Here is a 20,447-nt window from a genome sequence, read left to right as displayed (position 1 = left end):
GAGTTGCCATTCATCATTGATTCGAATGCAGCTTGTGTGGAAGAGAAAATGACCTCGTTATAATTAGAAGTAATAGGGATTTCTGATTCAGTGTGAATCCTCATAGCTGATGAATTATCGCTTGTTGATTTGAGAAAATGGTATTGGTTTGGTGTCAAACAAGACCACCTCTGGAAACTTGGCAGTCACTGACACTGCAGTGTGCTGTTGTGTATTCTCTGTAGGTATTGCGTCTGTGCCATGACCAATTGTGTTTTCCTTTTTCAAAAGCAGATCTTTTGTGACAGTTGTGTCTTTTGTTTGTTCAGTGTGGTAACCTTTTTCTGCCCGGACTACAAAGAAAAAAACAACACGTCACTTAAATTTCCTCCTCAAAAGCTGTCCTTCTTAAAAGTATCATGTTGCAAAAAATGTAATTGTGATTCATTACAATTGTATGAGTATTCAGTATAGTTGCTGTACTGCAACGTGTACAATATTTCTAGAGTTTACACACATTAGTGGATGTTAAAATGTAACATCATTTAAAACATTAACATTTACTCAGATACATTGATATTTAACATATTTAAGAGTCAGGTCATTACACAAACTACTAACTCAATTTTAAGCAATCGGATGTGTTTCTAAGACTGTTTTGATGATTGAAGGCAGCAGTCTTGCCCTCACTTAATTTGTGCTCCCTCAGTGACTGTGAACACTTCGAAAGAGTGTTAGAATGCTCTCTAATTAGACAGTATTTTTAGATGTCTGCATCTACATCAAGCATTAAAGCTACAGTTCAAACACGGTAGTTTGCTCGTAGACAGGAGGAGTAACAATAAGATGAAAAATAGTTAGCAGTTCTGGTTATTGTGTATCTGTACAACTTTGAATGTCATGCATCCCCAGAATAAACAATGTAAATTATAGCAGGGATTTTGCAAATGTTTCTTTATGGTCCTTGACAGATTGAATGCGAGCAAAACTGGTTTACATTCATACCTCCACAGGGTACTTTTAATCATTTGAACCCTGTTGTGGCTGATGCAAAGTCGATGGAATGATGTTGACACCCCTTAGTGTGTGGCTAATGGCTAAGATATAAAATGTTTTGAGTTGAGTTTATTGTAGCACTAATGTCAGCCAGTTTTCTAATTAAATGACTTTGAGTACGTGATTTCACGTCTCATCACGTCTGTTATACATTTAGATGATGAAAACACAAGATAGAAAGCATAGAAGAAATGATTGAAGACAATGTGGGAGGCAAACAATTACTGTATATAAACACTGCTGTATTCGCTGAGTTTTTCTCTATGCTGATATGACAAAGTAGTAGTAGTAGTTGTAGTAGTTAAAGTTTTAAGTTTAAATGTTTTCAAATATTATTTTCTTCTGTATATTCATATCTTAATGCGAAAGAAAATAAGAGAATCCAAAGAAATCCTCAGCATTTTGTGTCACTGTTTATAGATAAACTACCAAACTAAGTTAATACTGTACTGCACCTAAAACAAATAAACACAAACAATGAGCACATACCTGAAAGAAGGAAAAATCCTAGTGTGAAACAATAAAACCTCCTCATTGCTGTTCAGTCTTGTTTACAATCACTCAAGTCCCAGTGAATGAGTGTTTACTGTTTAATCCAACCGAGTAGAAGGTATCAGTTGTTTGCAGACATGCTCAGATGGCGTCACCCCTTACAGGGAGCTTTTGTCCTCTGCAGTTCATTTAGACATGGATTAGATTTCTCACTGCAGATACTACGTAGCCACAGATACAAAAGATCTGGAGAACAGTAATAATTTACCTCTCAATTTAATACATTAATTTATGGTATAACTATGATAATGATAAACTGCATCGAAATTGGTACAGATTGTTGCTAACCTTACGGACCGACAAATCTGCTCTTCAAATCAGTGATTCAAGAAGTTTTTTGTAGGGACCTGAAATTCTTTATGACGAACATCTTAAAGTGAGTTGCTGCGAAATACTCTTTTATTTAAACCTGTATGCTTAAACTAAAATAAAATATGTAGGTATAGCTCAATGTCAACATGTATCAATTGTAGTTCAGCCTGTTAGCATCGGAACATAAGATAATTTGCACTAAAGTACAGCTGAGGCTCATAGGAGTGTCATTAGTATTGCAGATATTTGCTCTAAATCAAAGTAACATTAACATTTTGACCAGAAGATGATGCAAGAGTTAAACGATTAAGAAGTTATATTCATTCTGTGAAGGATATGAATGTTTGTACTAAATTTAATGGCAATCCATCCAATAATTATTAATATTTTAATCAAAACCACTGATGTGAACCTAATGGAGGCACTAGAGGAAAAGTCAGGAGATCACCAAAGTGATCTTCTGAGGACCATAAATGTCTGTACAACATTGTGCGCCAATCCATCCTGTAAATGTTGAGATATTTTACTGGATAAATGAAGTGTTCTAATGGTACTAGATATAAAGGGAGGGGTTTATCAAAGCCCTTAGGATTCACCCGCTGGGCTCAACAGATATCTGCAACATGTCATGGCATTCGTTGAGGTATTTTACTAAAAAAAACAAAATATCCACCATGTGTAGCAATTTTTGGGACATTTTATGGAGAATTGTTATTGAAAATTGTTATTTCTGTTTGGATAAAAGTGGTGGAGTGACCAACAGAATGGAATTGCCATTCCAATGGCGCCGCAGGATAAAAATACCATTTGGCATTTTTACTTCCCTCCTAAAATGTAATAACACGGTGGCTGTAATTGTTGTTTCAAAGAAATTCGATGCCATACTTTTCCGCAGAGCTTTCTAATCCCAGCTTTGTGAATAACTGCACATACTCACAAACACACACTAACTCACCCAACCACAACCTCTACATTGTCAGACCTTTTCATGTGGGGAAAGCAAAAATCATTCCAGTTCCACTTGTCTCTCCCAGTACAAATCTGCAGGACAGTGGGTGTGCAAACATTACAGAGTTATATCTCTGACCTTCTCATGGTGGCCTGGCTCAACATGCAAGTAGTGAGAGCAGCACTGTGGTGCAGTGGTTAGAGCACAGCAAGAAAAGTCCATTACATTCCAGTCCAATTCACAGCCCTTTCTGTGAGTATACAAGTAATCCTCATATCTCAAAGACATGCAAATTTAGCAGACCCTAGATTTAGTCGAACTGTAAACAGTCTTTAAAATGCGTGGTGGTGGGTGTGGATGAGGAGCCCAATTTGGAAAAGTGTGTCCCCCTGAAGAATCCAAACGCAGATGACAAAGAAGTTGTTTTTTTTAAATCAGTAACTGCACCTTTTCTAAATAAAAACCAAAAATAAACAAAGTGACCACACAGCTAAAGAACTAAAAAATAAGAGCTGTATACCAAAGGCTGACACAAAGCAAAATCACTCTTTAGGACACACGATTATATTAGAGCTTGTGATTATGGTTACATAGAGGTATGGCTGAGATTTGCAAGGAATACTAGCTGTTAGGCATGCAGTATGCTACATCATTTGCATTTAACATAATTCTTCATGGCAAGACCAAGACGGATGAGTGAGTGCCCCTATTAAAAGGCTTCAACCAAAGGGACACAACGCTCTAATCTGTGTCTCACTTCAAACCCCACCAGAATGTTAATGCTGCCTGATCAATATCCGTTCTTCAGAACCCAACAACTACAGTCATTACTGCACATGGACCTCCATCCACACGTATTCATGGTAATCCACCACATAAATTCACATTGCATGAAAAATAACAACACACAATAAGGTTGCTAAAGTTTATAGCCTTTGTTTATGTAGATGAAGCAATTAGGAGCAGAATATAATTCTAATAAAATAGATATTTGGATATACTCAAGACATCAAAGAAATGAAATAGTGATTTGAATAGCAATTAATAACGAGAGTTTTAAAAAAGAATTCTAAAGAAGAGAAAAGGGAATTAAATGACTTCAAGAACTGGTGTTTATTTTTACTCTTTGCTTCACATGTCGGTCTTTAACTCTAAACCCAAACAGACTACAGGAGATTATACAATGTGCTGTAGCGTCGTCTATGTAATAAGCTTCAAACAGGAGTGCAGGATCTCAAAGCCATGAAGTTCTCGAAGTTTGTTCATATGTCTGGAATTGAAGAAAGCAGTTTATTAAAAGCAAACACAGTGACAGTGTGTCCAGTGGGGTGGCATTCAATTGAAACAGCACTTGTGTGAACTAAAGAACACATCCTCAACACAGTCACAGCAGAGCTTTGTAGCCTGAAGGTACAGTAAAGAATGTTCCTAAAAACAAAGAGACATGTTTGTTGCTGCCTTCTTCCATTATTCAGGACAGTACAACACAACAATTATACTCACAAAATCAGAATGGTGCTGCACTATATGGAAGATGGCCTACAGCAGCAAAACATCATTGTGTAGAGAAATAATAGATGTTCACAGTTGAATTGTACACTGCAGTATAAATAAAACCCCTTCTGAATAAAAAACAATAAAGAGAAATACTGAACATAGGAGCTATTATAAACTTGTTATGCAGACTTGTAGCTTTTGTGCAATACTTACATGGAATATGTAGTTGTATTTTGCATAAGATGTTTAGTAGAGCTGGCCCAAATACCAAAGGGCCAAAGGGTATACAGTGTATTCAGAAAGTATTCAGACCCCTTCACTTCTTTCACATTGTGTTAATGTATGTTGCAGCCTTTGTTAAAATCATTAAAACTTATTTTTTGCCAATGGATTAAAAATAAAAAACTGGAATGTCACACTGACTTAAGTATTCAGACCAGAGGCATGAAATGAGAGTAGGACTGTTTGCCGTGGTCAGTTCACGAGTACAAAAGAAAAGGGCACACAGAACTATGCTGCGACCGTACAAATAGAATGAGATAGCCCGCTAACGGTCGCTGCTCTGGCCACCCTGTTATAGGTCTGCATGGGATGGACGTTTATAACCCTTTGTTGCACCTGAGGTATATTCAATTGATGGAAAAAAAGCACATTGAAAAGATATATCCAACAGACAGCACTGTTGATGGACTAAATGAATAAGTTTGATAAAACAATCAAACTAATTTACCAATAACTGCATAAACACAATCTAAAGCATTAGGTGCAATCAAGACATAGCTTAATCTGCTGCTGCCTATCAACCGATCCATCGTGATTCAGCAGAAAACAAATTGCAAATATTAAGAGAAATGTGGTAATGTTATGGCTAGTTAGTCACACTGACTGCAGTAGTCAAAGTGGTGGATTTTTACAGGAGAGTGTATATATATATATATATATATATATATATATATATATATACACAGATTTTCTTATGCAAATAAAAACATAATAAACACTTGAATATATTTCAGGCCAGCCTAGGCCAGAAATCATACACTTGCCTAATGCGTGACAAACTCTTTTAACCAGAGCCATAACATCGCATTATCTCATTTCAGTGAGACATTTCATCTCGTCTGTCAATGCTCCTTCAGGCTAGTTTCTAGAATGTAATCAGCAGCATGTGGTTTATAGAGTGAGGTGAGTGGGTACCTGGGCTCGGATCGACACAGCTTTCCCAGAGCAATTGCTGCATTTTGTCGCACAGCTGTCCTCTTAGCGTCCCCTGCAGCATGGCGCAGCAGCAGCAGCACAATATCAGTGCCCAGCAGGGTGCTGCCAATTCCCTCCAACTCAAGGCAGTGGGCCAAGCACAGGGCTGCATTTCCTGACACCATCTCATCACAGCTGGAAGCCAGCAAATGACGTAAAATAGACAGTTCTGTGTAGAGTGAAAAATGAATAGTGAATAAGCAAGGCATAGCATTTTTAAATGTATTAACATACACACATGAAAGTCAACAGATATACAGCACACTGCACACACACACACACACACACACACACACACACACACACACACACACACACACACACACACACACACTTCGTTTGCATATTGGTTCAACCCTAAAATATTATTCATAAACTAATGAGAGTTTGTAAAAGTAATGCTAACATGTCAATCATGTCTCACTTTTATCAGACTTCACCAGCTCCTCCCGCGCCAAGTGACTGGCAGCAGTGCACACTGTCAGAGTCTTAATGGCATACTTGGTGGCAGTCTGCCCTGTTCCCTGGGTAGGCAGACACAGAAATAACAATGATATTAAGCAAGTTTAACGCATGTTTAAAAACTCAAACTTTATGTCTACACTTGGAGGTCAGAAAAGCTGAACTGTAGTGGAATTGGTCGAAGAAAACCTACACAGTTTGAGTTGAAATATTAATATCAGTTAAGTACTTTCTACGAATAAAAGTAGTTGTTTTTTCATCAGCATGTTTTTATCATATCTTTAGATCATGATGATAGGGAATGTTTAAGGATATATGTCGTCATGGGTTGTTTGAAGAATAATTAATCCATTTATAGATGTTTAAGAAAAAGAATATCATTCCAAAAGTCAAATACAAATAAGTGTTGATGTATTCAAATTGGCTATGTGTACAGTTATGCACCTTCAACAGCAAGCGCATGGTCCGGACCGCACCCCCCTGAATAACATGCTGAACGGCCTCAGGGGACTGAGGGAGGACAGTGCTCAGCACGCCTGTGGCTCTCTGGAGGACAAGAAGAATGTTGGCATTAGAAGTGGAGATAGTAGAAGAAAGAGAAAAGTAGAAGAAGAAAAACAGATGGGAAAACACAGCAGAGAAATAGACAGGATAGCAGAGGATCAAGGGGAAACGGCTGAGGTAGAAAGAAAGGTAGCAGAAAGAAACCCAAAACATAAATTACTAATTTGAGTGATGCCATTTTGTTAAAAAAATTAAGCCTCCCATTTAACCACTGCAGCTTTCAGTTAAGTATCGCTGATCTCATCAGCCACGTTGATAGCAGCAGCAGGCAGCCATTTTTACAGAATATGCTCTTATCTTTCACTGCACACTGCCTTTCCAGTACCAAATGGAAGATAAGACCAAGATATTTTTCTATGGAGTTGGTAGAGACCAAATCAGAGCTAAGGGGCTACCACATACTCAAACTACAGCTCCAATGAGATGGTAATGTCGCTTCATAAAGGGACGTTTTAACAGCTTTTTAGCCTGACGGCCGATCTCAAGACACGCAATGCATTGTGGGGCAGTTGAGTATATGCAGTAAGCTCATGTCTCATACACAGAAACTCTTGTTAATGTAGTAAACATTTCTTGCATACACAAAATCCATAAAATGTGCTGTGTGAATGCACCACATTCTCAATTTTACGTTAAACTCATGAATAGTATGTGAGTGTGAGATTTTGAACAATGCCCTCCTCTCAAAAAAGCTAATGTAGAAAAGTTGAAACATCCCAGCAGCAATAATTGGGGCTTGAGGGCTTTGGTGTAAACTTTATGATGCTTTAAAGATGTAAGATAAATAAAGACAGGACAAGAATAGACAATAGATCTTGTGTTTTTGTTTTTAAAGGATGTTTGCAGGTGACAATGAAGAAAAAGTTCCAGCCACGCAATGAGAGCGCAATAAAACAAAGAAAAGACACAGATGGGTGGAAGCGTGGGACTCTGAGGGCATTGCATAGGTAGTGTGAAACTGCTGTAACAGCCATTAGCACAGACAACAGCACCTGGAGCTGGAGTTTTAATCAACTGTAATGACACATATAGGATCCTCTGAACATTGTGTATTGCTGTTATCACCTTTTGGGGCACATTGCCAGTGAGCTTACAAGCCCCAGAAAAGGCCCGTTACTCAAGACAAATGTCTTTTATTTTCGCTGAGTTACCTGAATGGTTTTATGCCTTACAGGATGTATGGAAGTTTGGAAAACAAACAAGAGAAAGTTTTCATGAATCGTTTTCATAAGTACTAACATTTTTCAAACCTTTCTTGGTCCAACACACAGTATTACAGCCAAACATAAAAACCAAATGGGAGTTGTGATACAGAAAAGGCATCAACTTATAAGAAGAGTTGGGAGTTTGAAACCCTCCTGAATACTGTAGTGTAGTACATAGGTCATTTTCACTTACAGTTATCACTCCTCCATCACTATCCCTCAGCAGGCCCAGGCAGCAGTTGCAGAGTGAAACAGCATGCTCCTACAAAAACCAGACGGGACACGTGGCTGAACCAATTTTCACATACGTTTCACCTCTGAATAGGTGGCATCACACATCATGGTTCACACAAATGCTCCCCCTTGGCTTTATATACGTTTTACAATACAGAATATTTTAAAGTGGCACGGAGTGAATGTTCTGTCAAAACATACAATTCTATCAAGGGCCCCCCCCCAAACTGAATGATAATTCTGCTCAACCGTATCTAAGACACAGTATCAGTTAGTACAGTTCCCACTATTAAGATAAGAAGAACTAAGACGGAAGTTTCTTTTTACACTCCTAACATACCCATGCTTAACTGAAACTCCACCCTAGTCAAAGTAATTATCATACACAACCTTACTTACCTGAATGATTGGAGAGGTGATCGCTGAAAGGTTGATGATCAAACCAAGCAGAGGGTAAATTACCTCTTTGTCTTCACATGCACTGCACTGCCTCTGCAATGATAGCAAACAGATTCTACACTGAATAAAATGCATACAGTGAGTTTAAATATCAGCTTAACATTTGTATAATATCTATAACGACTATATCTATAATATCTAATTGTGCCATTCAGACTAAACTGTTGTGTTGTATTTCTTTATCCAGGTGCTGGCATCTGAATTCAACTCAATGAACAAATGTTTGTACATTTCTATGCAAAGAGACCGGTCTGTAATGATACTGACAATGGCGACCGGAATAGCCTTCCAACATTCTGGATCATGAGCAAAACTGTGGCAGATGACGTCATCTCGAGCCAAGCAGCCAATAGCCGATATCAGCGATGCAAGGACATGCCGATTGGACTTGCTGATATTTCTCTGACAAAAGGAAGAAAACAGGTGTGCACATTTGCCCACAGACACACTTATTCAGTGCATACTTTATATTAATATGAAACTTTGTATCTACATATCTTACCAGTAATGTTGTAAATGGCAGAATGACAGAGTCTGTCAACACGTCCCTTAACTGAATGCAAAATCTGTAAGAAAATGTAAGATAGACATACTATGTATCTGGGTATTTATGTATAAACATACAAAATGGTTCAGCTATTAAACAGAAGTCAAATGTAAAACCTCATGCTGTTACAATATTGATACTTGGGTGAGGAGGAAGTGAGTAAAGTTGAACCCTCAGTTTAAGTTCTTCACAGCCCAGCATGATTCAAGTAGGCAGAACTCTATCAGGTGTGCCTGCAACGACTACTGCTGTATTGAGCGAGTTAGTACAACCAGTGCTGTAAAGCGTCATCAAACAGACTTCATTCAAACTCAAAAACAAGCGACGATGTAACCCTACACAAGCCATGGGCTCGAAGTTGTCGTAAAAAACAATTCATACAATCATGCAAAAACACACAAAAGTTAAATCCACCAAGCGGTCTGCCCGCTTAGCAGCGGCTGAGTGGCAGCGAGGTACAGCAGTGTGTGTGTACTGGTAGTTCTGTCCAAAACAATAACAGTGTGCAAACTGCTTTCCCCACACTGTGTCTCTGGCAGCAGAGGAGCGACTGTGGGTCAGCGATGCAGTCAACTGGGTTATCACTAGCGATCCCCAGTAGTGGCGAGTGAGGAGTCAATGGCAGTCAATGGCGGTACAAAACAGCTAGTAAAAGGTGTTTTGAGAAAGTGTGAGCCACCGTAACCCAGACAGATCCTTGAGCATGCAGCCATAACTGGGCACCCAAAATATTATGGTGTTTGCTGCAGCAGAATGTGATTAGCTGTGAAAAGACAAAGTGCTGCTCACTCACTCAGTCACGGATCCAGAGACTCACACAGTTACACACACGACCGAACACATAACCTCTCTCCAGGCTTACACCTGGCAGAGATAAATATGCTATACATCATGTATATGCATAAAACCATATGTGCAAAATGTATGTACATACTGTAAATGTTTTGTAAGATTTGAAATCAATATGGAATTTGGAACGGTTGTGTATTATTTTTGTATACTAAGATATCCTTAAAAGCCGAACATTGATTCTGCAGAGCTTCAGCGCTGAAGAGAAAACCCCTGCAGGGATATAACACATTTTTGTTGAGTAACTCTCTTTGAGCTTTAGACAGGGGAAATTGATCTGCCCATTTCACTGCTTGACACCTCGACTTATTTCCCGCTGTGTCGGAGAGCCTGGGTTATCCTTCCATGTCTTGTTTTCATGAGGAGCCAGAGATAAAAACAGGTTGAGAACGGCCTTTTGCCTTCAAGTGACATTAACACTTGTATAGCACATGTTTAATTATTAAAGATGCCACTCTTTCCATTTCCCCTACTGACACGATGTGACGATGGAATTTAAAGTACTTTAAATATATATAGGTAAGCGTCGATAATAGGCTGTCTGGTGGGTCATATTCTGACTTCTGCAGAGTATCTGAAAATATGTATTTCATATAAATATCATTTCCTAGGGTGTGAGGAGAGCTACTCTGGTGTTTGTGTATCAGTAATACTTGTTTTCTGCAGCAAAGTTCTCCAGAATGTTGGCTGCTGTATTCTGCTGCTGCTTTGGCTTTGAGATGCACGCCATGAGGTTCCTCACTAACCTTTGGATCCAGATTAAGAATAGAGAAAGAGAAAGAAAAAGAGAGGGGGGAAAAAGAGAAAGAGAGAGGGATACAAAGAAAAATATATCAGTACAATATATTCATTCTTCCTAATTTTCTGAAAATCCAATTAGCTGCAGCTCAGATATTATCAGACATACAAATGATAAGAAATCACTTAGGCCACTCAGTGTAATTGTTAAAACTATGTCCTACAGTAATGATATACAACATTTATTGGAAATCTCATTAACTGGACATGGAAATTAGACTGACAATCACAAACATATGGCCAGAGGCTGACCACTAATTCCCTTCAATAAAACGACGGCAAATGAAAGTCATTCAGCTACTCAGTAGGGATTTAAGGAGCCAAAGGAAATAGTATTATACGTAATTTGATTCATTAGAACATACATTGAGCCTACCATCGCTGTCCACATACTTAAGTGTATTTTTACTCCAGCTATGTGATCTCATCAGTTACACCTAATGGCAACAAAAAGGAATGTCTTACATTGGCACATCCAGGTTGTCAATGGCCAAAAGTCTTCCATGTGGCATCCGTGAGTACACATTTAGTAATGCCAGGCACTCTTTCTGCACTGCAACATGCTCTGATGTTATCAAGTGCACAATGGACTGTCTGGTGAGTGGGAATGTCATCAACACTTTCTGGTTTTCATCTGGAAGCAAAAGGAAAACATGGTATATACAAAGAATGAGCTCATTAGACACAGCTCCCTGTTATGTTCCCAAAGAACAACAACCTAGTCTGTACACAATGGCGTGAATGGTAGGTTGCTATACTTGTGTTGATACTGAAGAGATGCTTTGTTTTTCATATGGAATTAACGCGCACACACACAAACTGTTTAAACAAAGCATCAAAGTTGGCACTAGCACTTGATGTGCGGAAGCCCACACAGCTTGTGTGATTTAAAGTCAAATACAAATTGACAAAAGAGAAGGTTTAATATCACATTGTCCAGCTGTGCAGTAATGCCACAATGCAATAATAGAGGATTATATTAGTATCCCAATTCTTTCTTTTTTCTCTTTTTCCTGCTAACTCAATAAGAGCAAATTGCTACAAATTAACAACATACCGTTTCCACAACAAATAACCCTCCATAATTTTAGAGCAGACGCACACAACTCCTGGCTGTCTGGATCCTTTGTTTTCTGCAACAGACAACTGCAGAGAAAATAAGATGCAGTGGTATTAGCATAGTTCTCTTCTAATCAACATAATACAAATCAAATTGAAATAACACTGTCAAATAATGAAAGTGTTACGTACATGCAAGTATGCCAATAAACATGTATCTCAAAACAACACAAAGGGTGGAATGAAAATGTTAATTACAATAACAGAACGTAATATATGAAACAAGTCCAATATTTACCAATGGTAAAATATTTGCTAATTATACCAGACACCGGTAGCAATTACACGCAATCCACAAGACCAAGATGCCATTTCATTTTACTCTGGATATTAAGCAATCTTAGTGCACCAGCAAGGCCCTGTTTTTATATACCAAAGGTATATAAATACTATCAAAAGTTAATGAATGAAGACAATGTCTTTCAGTTAAGCTATAGAAAGAAAGAAAAGTCCAATATGCTTGAAAAAAAAAGGTTTGTGAGCATATATACAGTATGTATTGGTGCTGATACTACACTTGAATGTCATAACGCACTTTGCCCTTCCATTTATCTACATTTGATGTAGGTAGCATGTGAGTGATGGCCACTAAGGAGCTTGCAATACATATCACTGTTGTCTCTGCTCTGAAGAAGCGTGTATGTGCTGCTACTTGCTTGCTGAAAGTTATTGCCAGATTTCTTATTTTAATATCTATTAGATGTTAATTTAGTTCTCTCTGTTTCGGGAACACCCCGATCACATTCACATCAACTGCACATTCACACCTGGAAACTGCTCACTACAACCACACGCTGCAGCTCTACTGGAGCAGCTGGGGTTGAGGGCCTTACTCAAGGTCACCTCAGTAGTGGTAATGATGAATAATGGTAACTTCCCCACCCAGATTTATCCTTATGGTCTGGGGAATAGGACTAATGGCTATTCCTCTTCTCTAACCTATAGGCCACCAGTGCCCTATGGGGTGCACCTTGAATTTCAACGTTTCAGTGTTTGTCCACGTTGTCAAAAACCCGTTAAAGTTAAAAAAAGAAAGTGCTTATTTTTTGGCTCACAGCAGTATCCTTGTTGGCTATTTTCACGAGGTTCAGACTGCAATTAAGTTGCATTCTGTGTTCTAACTTGAATAATGACAGTGCTAACTATGGACAACGTGGAAAGTGTTAGTTAGGCGAGACAAGTTAATGATAACCTTACGGATCTGACATGAGGGATTCAAAATGTGTATCTTGTAAAAAAACACCCCCTCTTTCAGGGACAAAACACAAGACCTTTGTTCATTTCAGCGAGAGAGAGAGAGAGAGAGAGAGAGAGGAACGGAGAATGATCTCTCTAGTTTAGGCCATCATTGTGTCTGTATGCCCCTGTCTCTGGGTCCATCTGTCAAAGCTCCACTGAGGGCTGACAGCTACCTCTCCCTCTGGTCTCCTTACCTTCTCACCGTGTCATTGCTGCTGATGATACTAAAGCCATTGTTCAGTCTGAAAAGGGTCTGGGCTGTACCTGTTCAAAAAGAACAGTAGATAGTGTAAGAAGACAGAAAATTACATATAATTTTAGTTTTGCTTGCCTTGTTCACTGGTTTACAGTCAAGGGCACAAGAGTAAAGAACATATAAAATATGTTAAGAAAAGGAGGACCGTTAAAGAATGGTGTATTTTCCACTTATAATGAGTTGGGCATACAGAAAGTAGAGCTGGGCAGCGAGGGAACACTTTTAGGGGAGAAAGCTGGCAATGTCAGCCCTTTTGAAATCCTTTCAGTTGTGCGTTATGTAAGTTTTGCCCTTTTCAATTGAATGGCCCTCTGAGACAGACATAATTTGACAGAACATTTTTCTTCATCTAAATGAAGAAAAAAGAGTGATTGGGTAAAGAATGTTTGCCGTTCTGCAGTGGACAGCCAGTGCAAAGCATGTGGATTATTACAAATAGTAATACAAGTTCAAACAAAATTCTTCTTAGCTGAAATACAACAAAATAAATATTCCTGAGTGGGCCATTGACCTTGATGTACTGCTAGGTTGTTTTACAAAAGCTCTGATTTCTGCCTTTTGGCAATAGCTAACGAGTTATATCGAAAGTGTGGAGTTTCAAAGTCATTTCTTGGGTCAAAAACATTTACAAAAAGATCAGCGGCTGACGGAGGAGGGGCGAACAACCTGGTGCAGCTGCTGCCTGTCTACAATGGGCCCTTTTCATACAGTAGAGGACTTGGTAAACAAATATTGAGCAACATCTTGTGCACAACAAATTTCTCACAAACACAAGATCACCATTCTGTAAGGGCATGTTGCTGCTTATCCTGTTTGGTTTCATTCATCTGAAACATTTTGCAACAAGTGCTGTGCTAGTTCTAAGCTAAAGCTTGACATGATTTGTTGCCTGCAGCCATTTCTTTCATCATGTTGCAGTATGGGATTCGCTGGCTCTTGTTTTTTTGTGCTACTTTTGATGAACAGTTTCGGTGTGGACCAATACTTCAACTAAGTTTAATAAGTTATTCTTTTCTTGATCATAAAATATACAATACATAAGCTTAGATAACCCCTGGCATGCTCCAGGGCCACTGTCATCTATAGGCCCCTGACTATCCTGTCATAAATCAACAAAGCCAACGGACAGGCACGAGCTACACACTCTAAATGTGACAGGAATGAGTGCAGGCAATGCCACTGAGGTTCTGGAATGGACACCTGCTATCACAGGTGTTTCATTAAATTGCACCCAAGACAGCCCCAGAAGGCGTAATAGTGTTAGCTGTCATCCCATAAAAATCCCCCTGTTTGTCTGCTCAAAGACACCAAATACAACTTTCAATGCCTACACAGCCCTTCACTAACAGCTATTACAATACCTTAAAGTTCATTATTCATTACAACATCACTTAACTGATGGAACAGCTAATGCTGCTGGCTCGGAACAGCCCACTCAGCAGTTCAGCAACCAAATTACATCATCATTTATACACCGTAAAGTTCTGATAACTGAGAAGTTTAGAAACAGATCCCAAATCAAATCATACCAGCACTGGAGGTTTCACTTCTCTCCAGGTATCGCCAAATAGTAGACAACTTATTTTTATTGATCTGATTATGGAATCAAAATATAAATAATTTTGTTCAGCACAGCAATTTTCATGCAGCCGTTAGTGTTACATTGTCTTATGTACGTGTACCTATCATCTGCACAGTGGCCAATCACACCAGGCAGCACTGAGTTTGTGCTCTTTCAGTGTGGCTTTATTGGAAATGTGCTCACTGTGACAAGGAAATGGAGCATGAAGAGAAATCAGTGATGGACAGCGTTATGTGTCCCCTCTCTTCCATTGTCGTAAAACTAGACATGAAACAATCCGTTTTTCCAGCCCTGCTTGACCTGATACAATGCCCTAAAATGCTCGCTGTGAGTTCTTAAAAGGAATACTTCACCCCGAAAATGACCCTTTGTATGTTAATTACTTATCCCGTGCTACCTTGCATTTGTGAAGAAAACTTTGCTCTTCTTGCATGCCTCCACGGTGAACGAAGAATACAAAAACAAAGAAAATGGGATAATCAGCAAAACTATATCAAAACATCCATTTATAAACTCTTAAAACGTTCAAGCAGTACACTCTAAATCTTACTCATCCAGTCACACGCTCACTACTTCCCAAACACATGCATCTTCACAAAACCGTACTATTTAAAACACTTTAAGTTTGTGCAGACACCTTACTCTTCCGGACACGCACAGACGTGTAGTTTGCGTGCCTGTTTTAGCTTGTTTTAGCTTGTTTTAGCTTGTTTTAGCTTGTTTTAGCGTAAATGCTTGTGATTGGGAAACAGTGAGCATACATACTGTACATACATTTTTTATCAGTTTTTGGATTCTTCAATCACCATGGAGGTATGCAATAAAAAGTTTTTTTTAAAGATATCAAGATAACATAGGGTGAGTAATTGATATATAAATGGTCATTTTGGGGCTAAAGTATTCCTTTACGTACTGTATTGGTAACCTTCCGTAACCTTCCTAGCCTAAAGGCTGATCTTTTTCTGACCATTTTAGTGATATTTGTGTAGGTAGACCAGCGAAGCAGGTTAAGGTTAAGTAAATGTAGACACAGAGAGATTAAAGCAGAAAGATAATTGCGCAAACATTTTCTCAAACACACTCACAGTCAGTAACTGCTTGTGACAGAATCTCCAGTCCTCCACAGTAGTACAAGGGAATCTGGCCAGGCCTCGCCAACTTCTCCAGCAGCTGAGGCACTCTTGTGACATTCCCCACTCCCTTGTCAAACTCTTGCCTTGCATTCATCTCCTGACTCTCTCTTCCCTCTTCTAAATCAACCTGGGTCAGGTATTCTGCATGGAGAAAACAAAGGCGGTAGAAGAAGGCAAGAAAGCAGAAAGTATTTCCTTCGCAGTAACTGAAGTTTCACTGTTACAGAAAAGAGAGAGCTGAAAGTGTCATAATAGTGCAACAGCCATCCTGAGATGACCACCCCACTCGTCTATTGCCATAAACATGCAACACCTGAGTAGCATAGGCATGCAGATCTTTTGCCTACTTAGGCGGTATTAGAAGTATTAGAACTGTAATATTTCACCTGATATGACAATAGCAAAGAGACTGTACAGTGGTGCACAAATGCATGATTGAGTGCTATTTTTCAGTTTATAGCTGGATGAATCATTTTCAACGGTATTTGTATGAAGCACAATTACAATGACTGGATGTGTCTTTTTGCTGGGCAACCACATTGTGACATTAAGCTTTCGGTTGTCATGAAAGTCTTGCAATTAAATGAGCTTCAGTCAGCGAGACCACATGACTGACAACCAACTCAACGACAATGTCTCCGATATACTTTTGATGGGCTCCCGTCTAACCCATATGGTTTGACATAATACATCGCCAAATAAGGCAGTTGTCACAAAAGGACTTGAATATATTAAAGTCTTTTCTAACCTAACATCTTGGGGAAAAAAATGTCTTTACCTTTCACCATCTTCTCCATCACAGGTTCAATTTTCACAATCTCTTCAAAGCAGTTTCTGGACTAAAAAAGGAAAGAATTTAGTTCATCGATGGTTATTTAATGTGCTTCATTGTGGAAATGGAAATTATTCTGGTCACTCCAAAAGACTACAGTATCTCCGCACAAGAATTTGGCGAAAAGAAAACTATGATGCTCTTTACAACAGGTGTATTGCACAAATACTTTCACCAGCTACCAATATTAAATACAAGCTTATGTTCCTGTGAATGGATTGAAATATCGATAAAGAAATTGATTTTACAGAAGATTGCTGTGAGACTAGGACAGCTTGTATGCTTGCTATCTATTCCAGGCATACAACTTTCATTATGTTGTTTGTGATAAGATGTGATAAGATGTGATAAGATGTAATGACAGTAATTATTCTTACCTCCTTATATTTCTTTAACGCCTGATAAGCTTTCCCCATGTGTAGGTAAGCCTTCATGCACCTCTCATTACACTGAGAGAGAGAAAATGATCAACACTAGCAAAGTAACAAATAAATGTTCAGTCTGAACTTCAAAGGAACCCTCCACTCCAGAAATGTGTTACAGTGATGCGATTACAGAAAATCAACAGTGGCTTTATAGACATACTTCCACCCAAAACTTAAGTAAGATGATATTATTGAAAACTTGCATTTAGCTTGAGTGACGTAACTAAAACCACTCATCCCATTTGCCTACAAAACATATCTCCACTGAACGACAAGATTCACAAAGAGCGGTGCCTCTGATGAAACTATGACGAATGAGGCAGCAACTGACTGACCTTAGTTCCCAGCTGGACCTTACCTTCAGGGCCCATTCACAGTCACTGATGGCCTCCTTGTACTTCCCCAGCTTGATGTAGGCCTAAGTCGATTCAAACATTAGACGGGCAGTACAAAAATAAACCTGGCCTTACAAAATACAGAATGTGATTAGTAGTGTAGCATTGTTTGTTTACTAATATATCATAGCGGAGACTTTCAAGATGCTTGGTCTTTGAATATTGATTGTAGAATTAATTTAATGGAAATAATCATATTCAAATTAAGATAGCTGGCAATACTCAGGTTTGATTAAGTCACAGTTATAGGCACACAAAAGCAGACCTGATTTCTGGGATCAATTTGTGGGATTAAATTATGTAAAACAATGTTTGTTTTTGTGTTAAAACCTTTGAAAGATTAAGAACTTAGTCAAAGATATTCACTTGTGCTCGGTTGGTGTACAATGGCTGCATGTCCCTCAGTTCAGCCAAGCCATCGCTGTAATACTTCACTGCAGTTTCATAGTCTTCTTGAGCGTAAGCTTTATTTCCCTTGTCTTTGAATACTGCAGTGACACAAACGGTATACAACATTTAAACGCATACAAAGGTAGACCAACAGAGCTGTGTTCACCTCCAACAGCATTTTTAAGGAACGGAGAATAACACACCGGTTGCCTTGTTTGCTTTTGCAGTCCTCCTTACGCTCCTGTCTTCAGCATCTCTCTCAATAATCTTCATGAAATTCTCTGGTCAAAAAAACAACAAACAAGACAAAAAGGATGAGTGTACAAGAAGAGACATATTGGGGGAAAAAGGTAATACAAGCTTTTAAGATCACTACAGTGACTTCTCAGTGATTTATGTGCTAAATCCTCACCTAGAGATGGCTGCTATTTGATCCCACATAGTCGGATATATTTCTACAGTGTAGGGCCTTGCTGGCTGAACAGTCAGTACTACAAGTCTCCTCTCCACTAAGAATTGTAAGAGGCCTCCAGACAAACAAACCAACACAAACACATCACTCATGTCCAATCATTAATTTCCTCTAATCCGAAGTAGAGCACTCCTTGCTGTGACAGACTGACAGTTTGATAAGGCAGTGAAACGTCTGCCAACCTAAATTGACAAAGATATCACAAAAGGTGGGGGCATCTGAACCGGTCTGAGCAGGCAAGTGGCAGATAGCGTGAAACATAGTCACCCGTGAAACTAAAATTCCAGAGAACCACTGTCGGTGTTGCGAATGACACACATTGTACCACATCTCTCTTCCTTCTATAGCATATGGAGAGTCACAAACCTGCTAAACAGAGGCAGTTGAAGACCTACTCACTTAAAAACACATAAAAGTTACCAAATAATCTGCTCACCTGGATTTTCATTCTGCAGATCCTGTAAAACAGGAAAATAATAATTAAAGAGAATGTTAACAAAAACCTGCCTAGTCTCCACTACTGTGCATTGCCTTGTCCCTTCTCACATAACCAGAAATGACAAGGTAGACAACGCGACAAGAAGTTGCTGGTTGTGGGCAACAGAGAGCGAGACAGAGTGAGAAAGATGGCGAGCGAGAGAAGGAGTCCAGCTGTACTTGGGTGACTTTGTGTGCATGTCTTTACCAAGGAAGTCTGAAGTGGCGGGTTTGTGTTGATTGTAGTCTTGTTGACTTTTGTCCTGCAGGGCTCATCCAAGGCAGCGATATAGCAATCAGCTGTCTCTATTGCTTTTTGCTGGACTTCGACATCAGAGGACTTCAGGTCCTTCACTAGCTCACCTGAAATTAATTAACAATATAGTGTACTATTTACAGGCTTAACTCACATATTCAATGTATATATAGCATTATGTTGTAAAAAAGTATTATTTAAATACTTTGATTATGTATTTCTACATGTGTCCTATGTTGTACCTTGCAACTGAAGGGTTACAGGAAACATTAGCTACGTCATTCAGATATCTGTTAGCTATAGCGGTTATACGGTTAACTGCTATATTACTCACTTATTTTGTCAACATTCTTCAAAAAACTCTCTAAGTCTTCAAGTTTGTCCATCGTACTTTGCCCTTTCAAGCCTGCTTTTATTATTGAATACGATATGTAGCGTTTAGCTCTTCTCTAACGCTACATTTACTTCAAACTGACTTTAGTCACAAGTCTCAGCGTTGAGTTTCCATAGAGACGTGATGCCTTCACTGCCACTCGTAAACTTGTAAGCTAAACTTAAAACCGCTCACTGTCGTTATGCGAGTGTACCGCAGTGGATGATATTGAAAGAAAAGCGGAAATCGGTAGAGTTGTTTTTTGACTACACCAGGTTGTATATGCAGAAAAACTATTAATATCGTTGTTGTTCATCAAAATGTGTCACTTACCAATTATTTGTCACAGAAGACATAAGGGAAGTGACTTATAACATCTTTGTTTATCTGAGCTTCATGACAGCACTTGAAGGCAACACTTCTCATCTTGAATTTATGTGGTCACATTTTCCCTCAATCCAAATCAACACAGCTGTCCAACTGATATGTTTAAAACTCAATATAAATAGTTGTATGGCTGCCATTAGTCTTAGATATCTCGTTCATGAGACTGAAAAGTGTTTCAGGGGCTCTGTTTCCCTGCATAATATAATCTGTGCTTCCATACTGTGCTGTGAGGCCAGTACAGTGTCCAACGAATCTGTGTGTTCACTTTAATGAACCGGCTTTGAAAGTGACCGACCATCTTCCTATTTAAGGGCATCCTACACTCGAACTTTCTTCTTCCTTTTTCTCAGTAATAGATCAACACTGCCTCCTTGTGGTTAAAGACACATAA

The 20,447-nt window shown here is 38.9% G+C and overlaps 1 protein-coding gene across 1 annotated transcript; it reads right to left on the bottom strand.

The window, feature by feature from the left end:
- Nucleotides 1-4,048: 4,048 nt before the first annotated feature.
- ttc12 (tetratricopeptide repeat domain 12) lies at nt 4,049-19,682 on the bottom strand (the record flags this gene model as incomplete). Its single annotated transcript, XM_079165890.1, has 21 exons — nt 4,049-4,118; nt 5,543-5,771; nt 6,027-6,126; nt 6,509-6,610; nt 8,027-8,095; nt 8,467-8,559; nt 8,794-8,928; nt 9,029-9,092; nt 10,576-10,668; nt 11,186-11,354; nt 11,778-11,866; nt 13,273-13,342; nt 16,002-16,190; nt 16,828-16,888; nt 17,259-17,330; nt 17,665-17,724; nt 18,068-18,189; nt 18,295-18,372; nt 19,000-19,021; nt 19,249-19,403; nt 19,631-19,682. 21 exons carry the CDS (start codon nt 19,680-19,682, stop codon nt 4,049-4,051), a joined length of 2,094 nt encoding a protein of 697 aa, XP_079022016.1.
- Between the last annotated feature and the right edge of the window lie 765 nt (nt 19,683-20,447).

Source organism: Pholis gunnellus, assembly GCF_910591455.1.
Source record: "Pholis gunnellus genome assembly, chromosome: 9".
Taxonomy (NCBI): Eukaryota; Metazoa; Chordata; class Actinopteri; order Perciformes; family Pholidae; genus Pholis; species Pholis gunnellus.
The sequence above is the reverse complement of the archived record's forward strand: the minus strand, read 5'-3'. Positions and strand labels throughout refer to the sequence as shown.